At 39.9% G+C, this 20066-nt stretch overlaps 1 protein-coding gene across 2 annotated transcripts; it reads right to left on the bottom strand.

Annotated features, from left to right (window-relative positions):
* Positions 1-430: 430 nt before the first annotated feature.
* API5 (apoptosis inhibitor 5) lies at positions 431-17371 on the bottom strand. Of its 2 annotated transcripts, none has more exons than XM_069784677.1 (14): positions 17174-17370; positions 13438-13599; positions 12396-12489; positions 11292-11357; positions 10772-10923; positions 9182-9388; positions 8541-8645; positions 7774-7863; positions 6998-7179; positions 6694-6787; positions 6105-6161; positions 5104-5180; positions 4618-4754; positions 431-2608 (listed from the first exon to the last, which is right to left on the bottom strand). In XM_069784677.1, the coding sequence occupies exons 1-14, from the start codon at positions 17240-17242 to the stop codon at positions 2529-2531; spliced, it is 1572 nt and encodes a 523-aa protein (XP_069640778.1). In that variant the 5' UTR covers positions 17243-17370; the 3' UTR covers positions 431-2528. The 2 variants fall into 2 exon arrangements, with proteins under 2 accessions (XP_069640778.1, XP_069640777.1); XM_069784676.1 differs by lacking the exon at positions 431-2608 and adding an exon at positions 2670-3749 and having other exon boundaries at positions 17174-17371.
* Between the last annotated feature and the right edge of the window lie 2695 nt (positions 17372-20066).

A 20066-nucleotide genomic window follows, 5' to 3' on the forward strand; every position in this document is an offset into this window, starting at 1 on the left:
TATGACAGTTCCTTACTGCTGCCAGAGTTTTCACATCTGGCACGTTACAGATTTCACCAAAAAACCTAGGCTGATACTCCAAGCCACTCATGCTCTATCGTAAGACACTAACAAATTTATTGCACTGTCAACATCCAGGAGGTTGACTAAGACAATGACTCCTTTTCACGTGATAATTCCCAAATAAGATGTATGACATGCAGCGTTCGCTATTTAAATTCCTATCCAAAATTTTGCATTTAGAAGTTGAATTACTTAAAAGTTGAAACGGCTAATGCAGTCTTGCTAAGATCTATTTATTAGCAGCAAATAGGTCAATACATCTATAGCAATCTAAGGAGTAAGTCAATAAAACAAAAAGGTACCACAGTACCCTTTTACTAAGCCAACACAAAATGTTGCAGAGTAACTGTGAAACAATGAGCCAAACAAAATTACAAAATGAATTTATTCCAAAAGCGTAAGGGAACATTTACAATTCAACAAGATGGTAAACAGGTGTCTCCACAAGAACTCACTGCATTAAAATTAAATATGAAACTGTGTGTGTGTGAAATCTAACTACTTCTGATGCCACAAGAACTTTGCACATCACCTCTGAAAAACAGGAGTCCCGTAAAGAAAACTCACTCAAAATTCAGTGAGAAAACAAGCTGCTAGTTCCTAGTTATTAGTCTAAATGCAAGCTATGTTTAGGCTTTGAGATTATTATTTTTAAATTCCCTCAAAACACAAATTACAGCCGCAAGTGCAAAATGTCTATTCCCCCCCCATGGAAGCTTATTACCCATCTAGTGCCTATTTTCAGGGTGACATTTTGATCTCACGAATTTGTCCTTGAAAGCTCTTTGCCAAGTTTGTTGGTTTTAGTGACAAGTATGAGTTTAGCAGCTGTCATGCAATCAGAAATACAAGTCAGCTCACATGTCCTGGAATGTCCAAAGTTTGCTGCCTACTGCTCCAGAGTTGAGCAAAACCAGACTTCAAATTCAGCATCAACAACGTCTCTAACTTTGACACAGTTTCGGTATTCTGGCCTTCTGATTGTAGTGATAAATACCAAAAGAGTGTTAATGAAGACACCCGAGTCAGATTCACAAGCAAATACAAATGGAACTAGGTGGGCAAACATCATTTTCAGGCATTTGTCTGTGTCTGGGTATCGAATGGCTGGACAAAAAAAAGGAGGATAAGAAATAATCTTCATTCTTCTAAAGCCTAAGCTATTTTACATCAACACACCCTGGAACACATTAGAATTCTTTTAGTCTGTCCCAACTTCTTTTTTACTATCTGCTAATTCCTTTACAATGTTGAAAGACCTGAGAAGTAAAAATTTTGAATGGTGAGAATAATAATAAAAAAAAAAAAGCATTGTGCTCTTACATTGTATCTTCTGGGTGTACACCAGTAAATAAGAATCCCAAGTTGCTATGGAAAAAAATAGCATGGAATTGTTAAATTTTCCACCTGAATTGAACTACATAGCTGGAATTTTTCCATGTTACCCAAAATACAATTTTATTTATATATTTTTAAATGCAACTGTATTGGTAAAAAAAAAAAAAAAAAAAAAAATCGCAAAAACCCACAAAACAAAAAAAACAAAACAAAAAAACCCAACCCTCAAGTGCCAACTAATCCAGAAATCTGCAAAACATAGAAAAGAGCCAGATACTGCTACGGTCTAGCTCCAGCCTATGAAGCTTAATCACTGCATCAGTCTTCACCCATTCCTGGAATAATTCTAGTCATTTATTGTTTTGTTTTTCCTGTTCATTTACTGAAATTTCACGGCATAACTATATGCACATATTCATATTAAACATTAAAAATCCATTTGCAAAACATCACTTTTGCATTACAATGCACGGAGAAGAGTAAGATGTGCAAACCAAAAAACACCACATTCTCCACATCTCTAAGTAAAAGGACTGCTTCATGCTACAATCAAAATGAATCTCCATCCCTGTTGCAAACTTTAAAAAACCAGCATGTATCTCATTCAATTTCATTAAAAAAAGTAAATCAAAGCAAATTTAACAATGGTACTCTTCTCCACATATTGCAAAATATGGTTACAGATGAGGAAAGGATTACTTCAGCTGCTAAGCTTATCTGACATGAATCTCTGTTGTCATGCCTTTCTTGTCCATTACTTAATACATAAACTCAATTATATAGTTTCAGTTATGCAGTAGCTGATTTTTAGGTTAATATACAAACTGTCAAGATGTAGCTTTTGATATAACATCTATGCTCTTTTCCAATTTTGAATAAATCCTGAAGACACTTCAAAAATAAGAACCCAAAACTGCTGACTGTAAGCATCCAAAAATACAGTTGTAGTTTCACTATGGACAAGTTGTAGTCCGTTAGAAAAGTAGATCATACATACAAAGGTATAAAGAACATTTAAGTCAGTCTTAGTGGAAGGCAGTCCTTGAAGGAAACAATACTCCAAGCAAACTTGCTGAGTAGCACTTTCACTTTAGCCCTTCAGGGGCATGGAAGATGTAGCTGTCTACTCAGTAGATTCTTCCTCGGCTACGATTGCCACGTCCTCCCCAGCCTCTTCCTCGTCCACCCCGGAAACCACCTCTTTGCTCTGAAATAAAAGTCAAAACTTTTCATACAGCTTTTATGTTGTGCACAGATTAAAATTAAATAGCAATAACTGGAGGTACTGAAGGCTGACTTAAGTCTCTGAGGCTACCTAGCTCATCCTTCTGTCCAGTAACACCATGTTGATCTTGAGGTGTTTTTCTGACTTGCTCCTAGTGATTTTATAAAACGATGGAAAACCACAACTTTGTCAGTCTATCTGTCCTTTTCTATCCTTAACGTTATCACCAACATACTTAAGTTTTTTTGCTGGGCTGGTATCTTAACTATATCCAGTTAAAAATCTCAGACATAAGACTGATACCACACAAACTATTTGTACACCGTAGAAATTTTTTCCTTTCCCTTTGTTAAGAACAAATCTGATCACAGCAAAAAAAAACCCCACAAAACATTTTGTTAAAGTTTCTTTGGATTTGTTTGTAAATACATCAAACTCTCACTCCCCTTCCATGCCTTCTCTTCATGTATAGTCTTACAATACAGGTCATATTAATCTACAAAGAGAACTGTGTGCTTATTTTAAAAAGTACAGAAATCAAAAGCTGATCAGAGGCCTAAGCATCTCACTAACAAGAAAGAGTAGCAAGCAACAAAAAATTTTTGAATACTGCCCAATTTTTAGAACCACAGGACTACAAGCTTATGTTGAAAGACACAGGTGTATCACCTGAAGTCTGTAGTAAGAAATTTGCAGAAGATTTTACCTTTTCTCTTTGTTTTGTATATAAAACAGAGCTTTGTATCAGTTTTTCAACCTACGGGCACAGGTAATAATTTGTCATAGCAGGCTGTTTACTTGACAGAGATAAGACCAATGGGCCTACAGGGAACAGAACAGGTCGCTGCCATTGTTGGGCCTGTTCATCCAGTCTGCAACTGTTCTCGCGCTTTGCCCAGAAATACGACTTGCACAGAGAGAGAATCACTCTGACTGGGAACATGAGGACATAACTGTGTGTATGCACAGTGAACCTGGCAATTCCCAGATGTTCTGGATCAGGTCTGCAACATCAGCAGCGGCTGTAATAGGAATTCAGCACAGGTCCAGTTGTTTGACAGGTGGCCCAGCTCTGCCATTTGCAGCAACTGGTCTGTCCAATGGGACATTTGGGGTGCGAGTGCTGTGTGTCATAATAGAGAATACAATAGTTCAATTACTAACTCCGTGTATTAAAACACTACTAAAACTAACTTGCAAATGACGTATAGTTTATAGGCTGGTAACAAACACTGTAACAGACCAACAGCTAGACAGAGACCATTACACAGAAAAATTGGTGACAGTACAGTTTGATCTTCCAAGAACACGACAGTAAGTTGGCTTAATGTCTTGGTTTCAGCTGGAATAGAGTTAACTGTCTTCCTAGTAGCTGGTACAGTGCTATGTTTTGAGTTCAGTATGAGAAGAATGTTGATAACACATTGATGTTTTCAGATGTTGCTAAGTAATGTTTAGCCTAAAGTCAAGGATTTTTCAGCTTCTCATGCCCAGCCAACAAGAAGGCTGGAGGGGCACAAGAAGTTGGGAGGGGACACAGCCAGGGCAGCTGACGCAAACTGGCCAGAGGGGTATTCCATACCATGTGACATCGTGTCCACTATATAAACTGGGGGGAGTGGGGGTGGGGGGATCGCCGCTTGGGAACTAACTGGGCATCAGTCAGCAGGTGGTGAGTAATTGCATTGTGCATCACTTGTATATTCCAATCCTTTTATTATTACTATTGTCATTTTATTAGTGTTACCATTATCATTATTAGTTTCTTCTTTCCTGTTCTATTAAACTGTTCTTATCTCAACCCACGAGTTTTACTTCCCCCTGCCCCCAATTCCCTCCCCCATCCCACTGGGTGAGGGAGAAGTGAGTGAGGTGGCTGCGTGGTGCTTAGTTGCTGGCTGGGGCTAAACCATGACACTTCATTTGTTTGCTCCCCCTGCCCCAAGGCACAACTGTCACTAGACGAAGTTTTTCCAAGCTGCCTAACTTACCGTAAGAAAAACTACCCAGGTTACTGCTGTACTTTCCACTGGGAGGATTATATATTTGCCTGGCATCCCTTTTTGGTCCTGCCGAAGGTTTCTTTGGGGGTGAACTTGAGGTTGTATCTTCACTTGCTCTTTTTTGACTGACAGAAGAAAACAAAAACAGACCATTATACTCCTGTGGTGACAAGTACAGGAATAGCAGTTCAGCCTCAAAGATTAACCACTGGAAGCTAGCAGCAGCTAATGAAGATGCCCTGAATAATACTTCAAAAGAGGAAGTAAGCTAGTCTCCAGTTGATTTGGTCTATTGCATCCCTAAAGCAAGACTATCACTCCACAGCCTTAATTCCTTCCAGGTGGGTGTTATTTTTGATTGCGCACCTTTTAGCTCATGTGCTGTGTATATCATATACATGCAGCTTCGGATCTTTATTTTGTAAACAGCAAAAATTACCACCACCATTTTCTTTTTTTATGAACAACTCTTACCTTGCATCTGCCTTCTGTACTGGTTTCCAGGACAGTGTAACTGTACTTTTGTAAGAAGGAGGAATGTGGAAGAGATCCTATGGAGGCAAAATCAGACAGTTTATTCTACAGTTAAATTCATGTAGACTGCACTTCAAAATTTTAGCTGCCTACTGAGACTCCAGAATAACAATTCCTTTCTAACAATTTTAAATCCTTTTTGAAGTCCCACAGCAGAGGGAGAAGGCAGCACTACCTAACTGCCTTATCCGGCTGCCTTAGCCCATACACTTTACTAGGAAATTCAAATGAGATTTATATTAACAGAATAGCCTCTTATACTGACGTAATATGCTTTCTCTCTCTCCCTGCGCACATCAAGCATCTTATAATGAACTACAACAGCTCCTGCAGGGAAACATCTGATATCTGTATCATGGTATAAAAGGTAGGTTTCTCAATACTGTGGGCAAAGCTTTTGGTTTATCGTGGTTATTGAGAGTGAAAGATGGTAAGTGAAAGAAGAGAGGAAAAGGTGGTTAGAAGAAATCAGAATAGTTTCAAGGGCTCTGGATGGAAGTCTCTTTCTGCAGCCCATCTCTCCTAGACTCTTTGGAGAAAAAAGATTCTGTATAGCAGCCCGCTTTGCCTCCTTCCTCCTTTACATCTCCTTGCACCTCTTCAAACTATTCTTTACCCCTCCCTGCCACTGTAGGAAAGGGAAATGACAGGGAAAAAGGCTCAGCCAGAATCCAGAGACCCCTAAAGCAAGGTATCCTGCTCCTGCAGGCAACTAGTGCTGCAAAAAATGGGCCTCAACACCCTATCCCAACAGCAGCAAAGGCTAAGCAGCGTGCATAAACAGCAGATCCATGTCTCTTCAGAAACAGTAAAGTGGCAGCAACCCTGAGCTGGCTAACACTAACTTAATAACACAATACAACTTAGTTCAAATATATTCCTTTTTTCTGCATAGCTTACTCTACTGTATGAATTTACTCTTTTGTAACATGAGGACTTACCTTGATTAAAACATTGATGTTATTGGTTATTTTCAAGGCAACCACCTTAATCTTGTTCTGCAAAAAAAAAAAAAAAAAAAAAAAAGAAACACCACTGAACACCTATTCTAGTAGCTTTAAATTATGCCAACTGCATTTGATGAAGTCGTAACATTAAACTGACTGCTCTTCCTAGTGAATTGCTATAGCAATAGTAATAGTGAAAGGTGTGTACACTTCTGAGTTTTCATTACAACTATTTTTAGGCTTCTTGCAGTTTTACACTAACTAGTTGCTTTTAATGTTCCAGTGTACTTCCCACAAAATTTTTCCCCCAATCTATGAAAATCTCCCCTTCAAAACAAAATGCAGAGCACAGACAGTTAAGCCAAATACATGTGGATGCAGACAGCAGCTAACAGTAGAAACTAAAAGATCATCTTAGCTTGCAAAATACAGCATCAGGTAAGATGCAGCTGCAATAGATTTTAGCAGTATTATTCCCTTAATCTATTTGCATGCTTACAGCAGACTGCAGCCCATTAGTGTGTGCCAGTGGTTATTTCGGTAGGCTCGATTAGAAAAATCGGAATTCCTGAATAATACTTACCTCTTCTGTTTTCAAGGCTTCTCCTGTTTTTCCTTGAAGTGCTAGACGAAGCTGTCGAATATACACCTGCAACCCTCGAGCAAAATACTGTAGCCTAAAAAATTCAAAAGCGATCTGTTAATTTTTAAATATTCCCATAAAATAAAAGCATAAGCACAGGGAAGCTGTAATCTCATTTTTTCCCCATTTAGGAAAAATGCTCAAAATAAGTCCTCTACAAATCTGATTTGTGCTTCTTTAGCACCCAGACAATAATAATTCACACCTTCTAACAGAACTCTAACACTTGCCTCTAAACGATTACCTGATTTTAAAGTCTTTCAATTTCTCTGCATTCAGCTTGGCTGTGAGGAAGTCCGGAAGTTTACGACCCAGCTGGTGGAAGCTATACAATAAACACTCCACATAACTGAATTGCAACTTGGGCTCTTCATTGCCGGCATTTTCCCCATTCTCTGCTTCCTCCGGAGGAAGAGGCATATACTCCTAATGAACAGAAAGGAAAGACAAATGCATGAGACACGTTTACACAGACTGACCGTTCTTTTGCAGTGTTTGAACTGGAGGGTTTATTTATGCTAAGAATTTAAGGAGTATACCCCATCGCTATACTAACATGATGAACCACTGCATGAAGTCCTGGTGCAGATGGTTTGCCTCCACTTATGTGACTTGACACCTCTGGCTCAGAGGAAGCATTATGGTAGCACTGCTACCACAGTAAGCAACAACGTGCTGCACCAATCTTTCTGAAACAGCTCTGAATAAGCTTACAATTGTCTGGGCAGATATTGCCTTTAATAAGATCAACACTAATCACTCATGACTATAAAATTTAAAAAGAACAAAGCCACATGAGTTTACTGGATTAAAAACATTATGCAGGTAACAGCTCTTTATATGTACGAAGGCTATGAATCGCAAAATGATGTTTGACCTTGTGTCATGCACAGAGCTATCTTTGAAATAGCCACTTCAGAAAAAGGATAAATATATTAATAGATAAAAATAACTTGTTTTGACGAAACCTTTTTTTTTTTTTAAAGCATTTTACATGAGTAAAAATTGAATTAGTCTTACCAGTAATTTATCAAACAGCTTCTTCAAATTTGATTCAAGCTTTTCCATATCGCCACAAAATGAACTCATTTCAGCAAGAAGCTTCAAAACCTACACATAAGGATAGCTGGGTTTTTGTGTGTTAACTGAAAAGTACAAAGGCTTAACTTTCAACCTAAAAGCAATTATCACATCATTATGGCTGGCACAGTAGAGGTCAGCTATTACAATTAAACCTCTCCCAAACATCAGCAAAGAATACAAGGAGGAACATGCCTAGTCTGTTTTTCATGTCATTCACACAGGTTTGTGTGTCTAATCCCAACAAGCATCATTAGTCAACAAGTAAACAAAACTTCATCTCCCACATCTGCAGAACAGCTTGCCTTCAAAGGGAGATTCACAGAGATCTAACTGAAGCTGCAGCACTGATTAACGTAAGCAAAATTACAGATATTAAGCCACTCCCTTAGGAGGCTAGATTAGCACAAGCCATGCAACAGTCATTTCAGTAAATGCTATGTGCTTAAAAAAAATTGACAGTAACACAAAAATGATTACACCTATCTACTTATTCTAGCCTTGTCTCAAAAGCTAGGGACAAATGACACGTGCTTTAAAAGGCAATGCTCAGTCATGCCTCAATACAGCAAACTTTTTTTTTTGTAGCATAGCTAGTTCTCCTTCAAGCCAAGAACTGAACACCACTTAAAAGTAGTTTGCAAATAGCTGTCTTCATCGAAGATGCTTACTTTTTACAATTTGAAAGACATTTTAGCTTTGCTTACCTCTAACTGGATATCAAGACCCTCTACTGGAGTAGTCAAAGAACTGAGGTTTGGCAGAACATGCTCACAGAAGTAAGTAACAAATTTTGTGGAATGAACGTTTTTCTGCAAAAAACACCGCACATTATTCAAGCTACTTTTTAAGTTTGAAGGAGTTAAATGTTTTTCCCCCCATCACTCCACCGTTATAAATGTCTACCACACAGCTATACCTTAAAGCTTTATTAAACTTCCCTCTAACTCCTAAAACGCAGAGACCTTTCCAGGTAGCTTGAACTCAGACACTGTCTGCAACAGGGGCTGAAAAGACTGCCTACAGCCCAAGAATAGGCCTTTTTAAGTGCTGCAATTGCCTGGCACTAGACTTGAAATAAATGCATACATGTATGAACCTAATATAAGAATCTTGTCATAACTCACCGTAACATCTTAAATTTGAAAGAAAATGTCAAAAAGCAGAGAATAACACAAAAGCTCTTTGTATTCGGATGCTTTAAGGATGTTTTCCAACATTTTCATACATTAGAAGCGGAAGGTGGACAAGTACTGATATGCTGTCATTCTAACATAATCATTGAGAAGAGAAGCTATGCCCATTAACTTTCAACAATACTCCTCATGCAAAGCAAATAAATACATACTGAGAAGAGCGGCACTGCCTGCCGAGTACACTGTAGAAGTCTGTCCACACAATCTGGATCAGATGGATTGAACGTTTGTTCCAGGTCAGCTTGTTCGGCTACCAGCTCCACTAGCTGCTGCCTCCCACTTACTGTCTGTAAGCTTTTTAATCCAGACAATATTTTCATGAACAGAACAAATTCCTCGCCTGTCACATCTTCCAGCACCTTAATAGAACACCAGAAAACATATTTCTATGGTGGCAATTTGCAAACCTCCAGGTCAAACCTACTTGATTTGAAAAGGTAAACTATGCAAGTATTTAGCATTTAAATTTAAATTCTAGTTATTTAAAAACACAAGTTTAAAGGAACACATGAAAAACATGCAGTATAATTGTATGCACCTCTAAATTAAAGTAACTGCCATCAAGTTGTGCACAGGAAACATTGTTTTTCTTGAACTCTAACCTTAAGAACAAATTTCTTATCCAACAAAATAGTATGCTTCAGGCAGAATAAACGTTAAATGAGTATCTACTCATTATTGTTTTAATACTTTTTGTGTCCTTCTCAGCTTGGGGAATGCACAGGAATCTCATGAAATTCAACAAATACAAATGCTAAGTCCTGCACCTGGGATGAATGAACCTCCCTGCATCAGCACATGTTGGGGACTGATGGGCTGGGGAACTGCTCTGCTGAAAAGACCCTCAGGGTTCTGGGGGACAGCAGGCTAAAGAAAGTGTCAGCAGCATTCCTTGGGTGATGAACAGCGTCCTGGGCTCTGACAAGAGCATAGCCAGTAGACTGAGGGAAGCAAAGGGATTAAGGATTCTCCTTTGCTATGCCCTCACTAGATCAAATCTGGAATACTGCACCTAGTGTCTGGCTGTCCTTTAAGAGGAAGTTGTTGATAAACTTTAGAAAGCTCAGCCAACAGGGTGATAAGTGTCTAGAGCACATGACCTGTGAGGATAACCTAAGGAAACCGAGCTTTTTCAGCCTAAAGGAAAAAAGTCTTAAGGGGGCGAGGTGACCTAACTTCCTATACTTAATACCTGACCTAATCTTCCAATACTTCAGAGCAAGTCACCAAGAGTAGGAGCCAGGTTCTTTACTGAGGTGGACAGGGTGAGAATGAGGCAATGACACAAAACTGAAATGGGAGGTTCCAACTGGATAAAGCAAAAAAAAAAAGATTCACGTTGAGGGCAATTAAACATTGGAGCTGGTTGCCCAGACAGTATGGGAAATTTCCATCTGTAGCCATTTTCAAAACCCAAATGGACAAAGCAGAGAAATCTGACCTGAATTCAGCTGAGCATGATTCACTGAGGTGATCGATCTTCCAAAGTCCCTTTCCAACGTGAATGATTCTACGATTCTAATAAAAGGCTCTTACAACATGAGAAGAGCCTAACATTATTTTAACATTCCCACAAAAAAATTCTGCAAAGTTTGGATTGTAGCAGAATAGGACAACTAGAAGACCACATCTGTACAATGCTTAACTCTACATGTGGTGTAAACAAACATACCTCCAGAGGAACTCCAGTGATAAGGGATGGCTTAATAATACTTAAGTTCATCCTGAAATAAGACTCTCACCTTCTTTGATTCAGTCAATATGAACTCTTCTACCTCCTTTGTCATCACCTCCTCAGGCAGAGTTTTCAGTTTTGTAGAAAGGAACTTGATGGCTCGCTCTCTCACAATATCCTCTCCCTGAAGAATCTGACTGAATAAGCCTCCCAAAGTCCCTGAATGGAGAATACATCAGGTAACACAAATTATTTTACAGACCTGAACCTTCTATACAGAAGAAAGAAGTTTCCTCCTGTAAGACTCCACAACACATTTTAAAATAACTGCTGTACTAACTGTGAAGAAAACCCACAATTTTCACATAGTTTGACACAAGAATCCACATCATTTTATTGGTCTGTATAATTCAGATCCACAATTATTGAGAAGTTTAGTATCGTTTGTAAAACCAAACAATGAGTGTGTGTGTGTCTAACTTTTGCCTTGTACTAAGAAGATAGAAAATTGAACCTTGTTCTCATTCTACTAGAGACTGGGAAGTTTATTAATAAAGACATTTATAGAAAAAAAAAGTGTCCTTTACCTTTAGCATCCATCTTAAATATACTGAGCAAAGCATTGTTCACCAAATTGAATTCTGCAGAATCATCTGAAGAGAGAAAAAACACTACTATGCGTATTCTTGAAATGCAAACATAAGACCAGAAATACAAAAAGATTTTTGATATCACACAAGAAGGATTCTATCCTCAGCATTTAATTATAAACAACATAACTTGTATTTTTAACGACTACTAGACTGAGGAAGAAGAAAGCCACGATTATGAAAGCTGGAAGCAAACCAAAAAGCTATTTGCCACTTCAGCCTTCCTGATGAAACTTTAATATTACAAACTTGATAGCACTGAAAACCTGAAGGGAAGTTATTAATCAATATATTTAGTCATATTAAGGAACAGCTGAATAAATGAGATGACCTCACTAAATTCAGGTAAAATGAATAGTTACTTCTTTTTAAATGCTTAAGTAATCTACAGTATTTCTAGGTGGGAGAAACAGTTTTCCTCTGGAACTAAATGGAGAAATGTCTAAGTCTCAAAAAAAAAAGTCTCTTCTGAGAAGCCTAGAGACTTAACCATGCATTTTTAATACAAATTTGAGTATACGATATTTAGCACTCTATAACTTACTGAAATTAAAAAAATACATATTGTATATTAAATTCTGATTTAAATATTTTGTATCAAAAATGCACTGTATGGAAGAAAATGCCTTCAGGATTTTTAAAGTTCCCAAGTACCTGGATTAGAGATCCAGTAACTCTTTTTCAGAAGGCAATTTGCTGCAGTCCACATCTGGAAGGGCTTTTGTTTTTGTCCCATCCTGTGTGTCGTGTTCCCCCCCCCCCCCTTTTTTCTACAGATGAAAAAAAAATTGTTATATTTAAAAGAAAGATTTGCAGTTTAGCTTAAGATAATTAGCGACCTTTCAGCAGAAGTAGCAGCATAACTGTACAGCAAATATAAAGGGGGGGAAAAAAAGAGCAGAAGCAGGATATGAATGGCACTGGGACAGACCACTATGTAACAAAATATGAACCAACAAAAAATGTTTTACGGAACAAAATTATATCCATTTTTATGTGTGCCACAAGGAGATCAGCCAGGAAACTACCAATGACTCCTACCTGACTGTAGAAGCTGGGTCAGTATGTCTGCTACCCGAGGAAGATTATCTCCAGTGGCAAACTGAGGCAATTCCTTGATTGCTTGTCGCCGGATCTGTCAAAATTGTCAGTATTGTGGAAATAAAAAAATTTTAAAATTAAAGTAATTACAAAAAACAAGATCGGGCAATTCAACTACCAAAGTTTGGCAGAAAAACCATCCCAATTTGAGAAAATGAACACATATTCTTTTAACATGAGTATCATATTCAGAAAGCGATGTTCAAGTTTCAGACTTTAGTGGCAGTCCAAACTTCTTACTTGCTATGAAACTATTATGACTTACCTATGAAGAAGATAATATATTTTTCTTAGATCTAAGCAGCACTGGAGGAAACCCAAATTCAAACACCACCCCTGTTCACAAAATCATTCATTTGATCAACAAAATAAAGAGCTGGAATCTGTGTTATTACGAAGTCTTATTTGCTAACAGGAAGGATAGTTTTACAGCTGTGCATACGGCAGAGATAAACTCTAGGTTTTGCTCCCAGCACTGACAAAAATCCTTGAATGATCTGCCTAAATCATTTAGGATCTGATAACCAAAGGTGCGTCAAAGGTACAGGTTCTATCAACATCACAGAAGCAGCATAAAGCATCTCAAGACTTCTGCAAGAATAATATATTCAGAATTGCATTCCCATGGTTCTCAGGTGCGAATAGATTTTCTTGCCTCCCAGCAGGATGTATTAGAACCAATTACCACAAAGTGCTTTTTGAAAGGAAAAAAATGTAATAGATATTCAAATAAACTGCATCTAAGTTTCCTTCTACAGAGCTATTTCTTTGATGGGAGTGAAAAAGACAAATGAAAACTGATGTATCTCCCCATACCATCACAAAATAGATTCTTCTATTGCAGGAATACAACTAAGTATTCTTAAATTTTCTGAAGACCAACACTGCCCTCCCAAAAGACATAGCCTATAAAAAACAAAGAGAAAGGAATAACAAAATACAAACTCAACGTATCAACTTGCTACAAGGTTCTTATTCTTACAGAAACATCTTCATCCTCACAGAGGTCCAACTGGGCATTGATAGCTGAGTCAGCTAGCTCAGGAAAATGCTTGAAGAACTTCGGAATAAATTGGGCTGCAAGTCTCTTCTCCTTGGCACCTCCTTTCACACCATCCAAGATTGCTTGGTACGCATCCTTATGCTGAAAGAGCAAAACCAGACTACATAAGTAGAAAAATCTTGGGGTCTTCTTAAGACAAGGAAAGGATTTTTTCTCTCCCATTCACTTCAGCTATTTAAGTGAACTATATTATACAAGCTTCATACAAAGAAATAAATTTCTCTTAGACCAATGTAACTGTGCCAATGTAGTAAAATTTGCCTCTATCGACTGTTTTTTACTGTTACTCTGATTCCTCTGTCTGTTCCAAGTGTTTACAGTTCAAACTGCCAGCCCTAAGGCTAACAGCTCTTGCACACCAGTTGCAATTAGATTAGTGCAGACTCAAGGAATTCAGTGAAGGTGATCATGTAACTCAGGTAGTTTTTTCAAGCAGCTTCTGCCTTCTGCCTGCTTGTTTATTGTCTCTCAAGCAGAGGTTACCTCTCCAACAACTGTGCCACTGGAATGGATCACGAATGATTTTTAATGTATATCACGCTAAAGCATCTCTGGCACCTATTCAAGCAGTTAACTTAATCTGAGACAAAATATAGTTCTTAAAAGATCTGTTAACAGAGACTAGGTAAAAAAAAAAAAGACATTTCCAGTTGAAATATAGAAATAAACACTTCAGCAACAAAGTAGAATATTCTCCAGCTGCTCCAACTAGAATCACACAGGCGCTTCTGATTTTGTGCCTGCAGGACTGAAACTTTGGAATAAATGGAAGTCTTTGTTGTGGTTAGCTATGTGTTTTTGAAATAAAAGTCAGCATTATTAGGATGCTAGCAGAAATCAGAACCTTCTATCATTAATTTTCCTCATGGTTGTGAGGAGAATGTTTTAGACAACTTATCCTACTTTGAACAGCAACATCAATTTTTTGCTCTATTAAATTTCCCAGAGCCACATGTATCAGCACCTCTACTCCACATAAAAGCTCACCCATAGCAAATAAAGATATTAATTTACAAAGCAGTACACTGCATTAATTCCTTCTCAAGTAAGCTGTATTTTAACATTCAGTACCAATGCTCCTTAAACACTCCCTATACCTCATTGATAGTTCTCTGTGTTGCCAGATTCTGAACCGGATTGAGACAATGATCTGGAATAAAAATAACCAAGGAAAAAAAATGGTTACTTTTCAGCCAATCCACATCCCCATCCAGTTTGCTCTATAGCTGTTCCAACACAGTGCGCTCAACAGCAAAGGCAGGAATGAGCCAGCACAAACTAACAATGAAACACACATTATTATAGTCACAGGTTCTCAGACTGCACATTAAGAACAACTTTTTGTGGAACAAATTACTTAAACTTAATACATATTTAAAAGGCATTCACACAGCAATGAAATTGAGTAGCTTGTGTTCCATGAATTTGTATTACTGCATGCCAACTACCCCTGTCATTTAGGCAAAATACAGCTCAGGCAGGAGTTTGTTTTACCCTGTACCTGGCAGCACTGAATGCTCAAGAAAAAAAGCAGGCAACTGCAGAAGCAGCATCATCCTTCAGTTTTGCACATTTCCTCCCAATCCGTAACACAGGAATGTCCTAAGCCAGAGTGTCCAGACCTTTATTTTTAATAACTGTCAATTGACCAATCATCCATTAATTTCTCTAGGTTAGCTCTCGAACCAATTAATATTCTATGATGTCCTGTGACACATTTCAGAATGCATTATGGAGAAAAGTTCATCTTCCTCTTTATTTAAAGCCTGTTTCCTAATAGTTTTTGTCAAGTTCTCACCTTCATTCCACTCAAGAGCTAGACTCATCATACCTGAGCCCCTTTCTCAACTGAAACACTCTTTTACAAGCTCAATACTTCTGGTCTTTTAAATTACTCCTCTTAATGTCATACTTCTGGTTGTCTCCTTGCACTTCTCCACATGTTCAAGGTTTCTTTTTTTGAGACAGGGTGACTATGACTTTTTGTAGCGAGAGATCACATTCATACAGTTGTTAAGAGGTAATAAAGTAGTAAGTGGGATAAAACCGATGAATAAGGAACAATTACTCATGGCTTCTCAGAATGCAAAAATTGGAGACATCAAATAAGATTACGAAATGACAAGTTCAAAGGAGATAGCTCCTTCACAAAGGTTAATGAAGTAATGGAACGTTTTGCCACAGAACATTTGTATGCCAGAAATATAACCTAATCAGTTAAAAAAAGCATCAGAAAAGTTCACTGAAGAACAATCTAGCAAGATATACTAATTACAAAGACACTATCTCTGGCTCTGGAAGTCCACAAGTTGGAGAGGTGCAAAGCTGGGGCACTATATCAGGGATCATCATTCTATACTTACCCTCAGAGGTTCTTACACATCTGCTACTGATCCCTGTCACAGGCTGCTTTTCTTAACTACGCTGGAGTTTGCTCTACCTAAAATTGCCATTCTAATCTTACAAAAGCTACCCACAATAGTCAAACTGATGATGGACTACGTATTTGTAAAATGGCACAGCAACAGCATCTGTTTTATTCTGTGTCTCTCCCCATAGTTCCCAACATTTTAGTTGCATTTTTTGGTTGGCTCCAAGATGATGTTTGTGTTGGACTGCCTGCAAGTATGCTTTGTTTCACTAGGGCATAATTACACAAGCAAAGTGAATGGACTTGAATTAACCCCCCCCCCCCCGCAAAACCAATAACTTCAAAAAAAAAAAAAAACCAAACACCAAAAGACCACCATATTATTTGTCCTCTTAAGGAACTTTATGACCTTGCATAGTAGTATCTAGTTTAAAATCCACTGCTAGGTATATGCAAAGCTACTTTCCTACTTATGTACAGTATGACCCAAAAAAAAAAAAAAAAAGTCTTTGCTGCTTTTTCAGGTAGTCATTGAGTAAAATGAGAGCCTGATACAATTCAAAAACTAGTTTTAACTAACCATAATACTTTATATTGGTAATATACCAAGTCATCCTCTTTGAATAATTCAGTTACAGTATAAGCGAACGGCAGATCTTGGCAGGAGTTTAGAGGTAAAAGTCTCCCTTTAGCCATGAGGATCGACCTTCCATTCTTTCCTTAAGGAAAAGAAAGCCAAAGGGCTACAGGCAGTTACCAAACCATAACAGTCTTCACCTTACTCCAACAAACCTTTTAGCAAGAGAGCCTGCCAGAAGCTCTCCGGAACTGCAACTTGTGCTGGATCAGACCTGGGTGACTACCGGTGTCTTCTTTAAGGCCTGAATTCACCAGGCGAAACTCCCCACCCCCATGCAAAAAGCAGCCTGACTCTAGCTAATAACTAAATATCCGCGACGCCACATTTAGAAGGAGAGCTGCGGACAGGACGGGAGGAGGATGCAAAAGCGACGAGAGCTGCTGCCGTCCTTGCAGAACCTCAGGCGCGAATCTTATCTCTGCGTCCCCCCCCGCCCCCGGCGCCGTGAGGAAACCTATACCGAAAACAGCCCCGAGGGCTAGCCGGTTGTCCGGCGGGGCGAGCAGGCCCCTGCGGCAGCATCCCATCCCCTCCCGCTCCCCCACCGCCCGCCCAGCCCTAAACTCCCCACTAGGGCGGCGCCGCCACCGCTACTCAAGCCCGAGGCCTAACGAGGCCTTACAGGCCGCAGCCACGCCGCACACCTGGCCCGCCGTCTCCGTGGCGTCCGCCAGGATCCCGTAGTTACGGTAAAGCTCCTCCACAGTCGGCATGGTGCGGCGGGGAAGAGGCGAAAGCCGCCGCTTGAGCAACCGGAGCCGCCGCTTGAGCAACCGGAGCCGCTCGGGCCGCCGCTACCGCTCAGCCGCCGCCGCCGCCGCCGTCAGCACCAACGAGGCGGAGGGATTGCAGAGCGGCCGTGCGGAGGCGATTGCAACAGCGCCCCCAGGCGGCTGGCGGTGGAGCTGCCGGGTCGGATTAAAGGCGTGGGGGGGGCGCGTGGGCGGGGGGGCGCGGAGCTTCGCGCCCCCGCCCACGCGCCCCCCCCCCCCCAATTTATCCTCTATCAGTGGAGTTTTGGTGATATTAGACACCTATTCAACGTAAACAAGACTGCCCCGGCTCCTGCGTGGCCCCTCGCGTCCAGGTTTCCGTTGCCGGAGCGTGTGGTCGTTAAAAATAATTTCAGAATTAGGTGGTTTTTGGTTTTTTTTTTTTACCCGCCTGGCCCTCAGTCTCGAGCCGCAGCACCCAGGGGCTTTTCCTGCTGTCGGGGGAGAGCATGGGTTTGCTCAGGGATGTGGCATGTCCTTCACTTTTTGCAGCCTTGCCTTTTTTTAAATTTTTTTCTGGGCTTTTCTTTGCACTCCTCCTCCTTTCCCTGAATGCGGTCTTCCCCCAGCTACTCCTTTCTGTACCCCTTTTTGTCTTTCATATACAAATATTGTGAAAGACTGTCGTGCACTGAGCTCCTGGGGCAAGGAGGAGACCATTTTCCCGTGATGTGATGACTTCCATCTTTTCCTGCAGAGGAAAATACCCCCAAATTCCAGCATATAGAAACCAAAGTATCTGCAATGAATGTCAATAGAGGCAGCACGCACGCAGTAGGCTCAAATGACCTAAATATAAATCGTGGCAAAAGTTAAAAGGCTGTAAGGAGCATCTTCCCCTCATTTGGAGATGCTTTAACATCCTGCCAATTTCACAGGCACTTAAAATCAAAGAGGATTCCCCTCACGTCAGCCTGAGGCCGAGCTAAGCAAGACGCTGGACCTTTCTCTCGTACCCTTTCCAGCAGGATGAAGGGCTCTCTCAGAGGCATTCGAAGCCACGGTCTCTCTCCAGAGCCCGTGCAGGGATGTGCAGCGGCATCAATTGTTTACCTTCCTTGTGTTGTTCCTCTGCTCTCGCGGTGTTTCAGCAAGTGGCTGCAGTGACGGCAGCATTCACCTTTCTCGGTACTTTCACCTGTCCGCAGGTGGATGGATTCACATGGTTCTGGCACGCTCTGACCGGGTCTGAGGGTGCGGAAACTTGCGGCTGCTGTCGGATCCAGGAGAGCACTAACCACAGCCTGTCCCTTGGTGTGCTTGCGACCATCGCATTTACCCAAAGTAATCTTCTTAAAAGAATGTGCTGGTTAATCTTAGTAGCGGGGACAAAATGTGACACAAGAGAAAAAATATTTTGAATGCATCAGAAAAGCTACGTGCATGACTAGCTTACCTGAAGCTTTCATTTTCTAGGAAGGGACAGCTTCCTCAGGCAGGCTGGTGGATATTAAGAGATGTCAATCTCTTGCCCTCCAGCATCTCCCAGGCAGCATCACAGCTGAATGCAGACTTTAAAACTCTTTATAATCATCTTTACCATCACTGCCATGGCAAGCTTTTACAACCTGGCCAGAAAGGAGGAAAGGTGAACCTCCCATTTAATTGCTTTTTAACCCCCCTGAAATGTTTACATAGATGGAGGTGCCTCGTTATCTCCTGTTCTTGCTCGTTTCCTCAACAGCACACTGTTAAACTGTGATTACATTCTAAAGCAAACATTGATAATCAGATAAATATGTAGCATTTATACGGTACTGTACGTAGGAGAGCTGTGGAGAAAAAAGAGAAGAAGTAGGCATGAATGAAAATGGGTGTGAGAGGGGTTGTGTGCCTTCCGCGGAAGACTGGCACTCCATGGCGGAGCAGAACGGGTGCTGGAGATACTGGGGAGCGATGGGAGAGGAAGGTGAACTCAACTGCTGGACTTTGGCTGTGCTACAGGGAGATTAATGGGTGGGGTGGGATGGTAAGCAATTTCAAAATACCGTAATAGCATTATATATTCTGTTATGTGTACATATGTATTATTTTAATCACATTCATATATGTTGTTTCATAACATATATTATATGCCTTGGAATTATACTTTTTTACCTTCTCTGGCAATGATACATTCAGATGTGCACCTCATCTTTCTACCAGAGAACATGCAAAATGAAAAGGGGTTTTCAGAGCCACATTAAGAAAATGTTTTCTCTGAGGTTTGTTCTATTTCCACCTTTTGATCTTCCATGTGTTGTCTTTTGTTTTTTTCCCTCACCTACTTCCTTGTTGCTTTACATCATTCTTCTCTTCGTTTTTTCTCTCCTTGCAACAATTCCCATTTTCCAGTCTCTAGTTTTTACTTATATATGAAATATATATGAAAATATATGAAACATTTTTTACAATGAAACTGTTTAAAATTAATTGCCATTAGTCTTTAGCATTAATACGGAAGGATCATGAATGAAGAGCTGATGGTGTTACAAGTTTAGGAGACATTGTCTGACATTATTTTTCAAAGTTAGTCAGGGGTCTCTTGGTTTGTTAAAGTTGGGATATTTTTGGAAATGTATCTTTAGAAACTCAAAAGCTTGAAATGCATGTTTGAGAATAACATATAACATTTTCAGGCTCTGCAGTGCAAGCCTCCTAGTTTCAAGAAATACGATTAATCTGGCCATCAGTCAGGATTTTCCTCTCTCCTTTCTTCTCAATCTCCTCACGCCAGCACATGTGGAGATAACCTTATGGTAAGTTATTGTATTGGTTTTGTGTG

This window comes from Haliaeetus albicilla, chromosome 5 (assembly GCF_947461875.1).
Source record: "Haliaeetus albicilla chromosome 5, bHalAlb1.1, whole genome shotgun sequence".
In the NCBI taxonomy this organism is placed as follows: Eukaryota; Metazoa; Chordata; class Aves; order Accipitriformes; family Accipitridae; genus Haliaeetus; species Haliaeetus albicilla.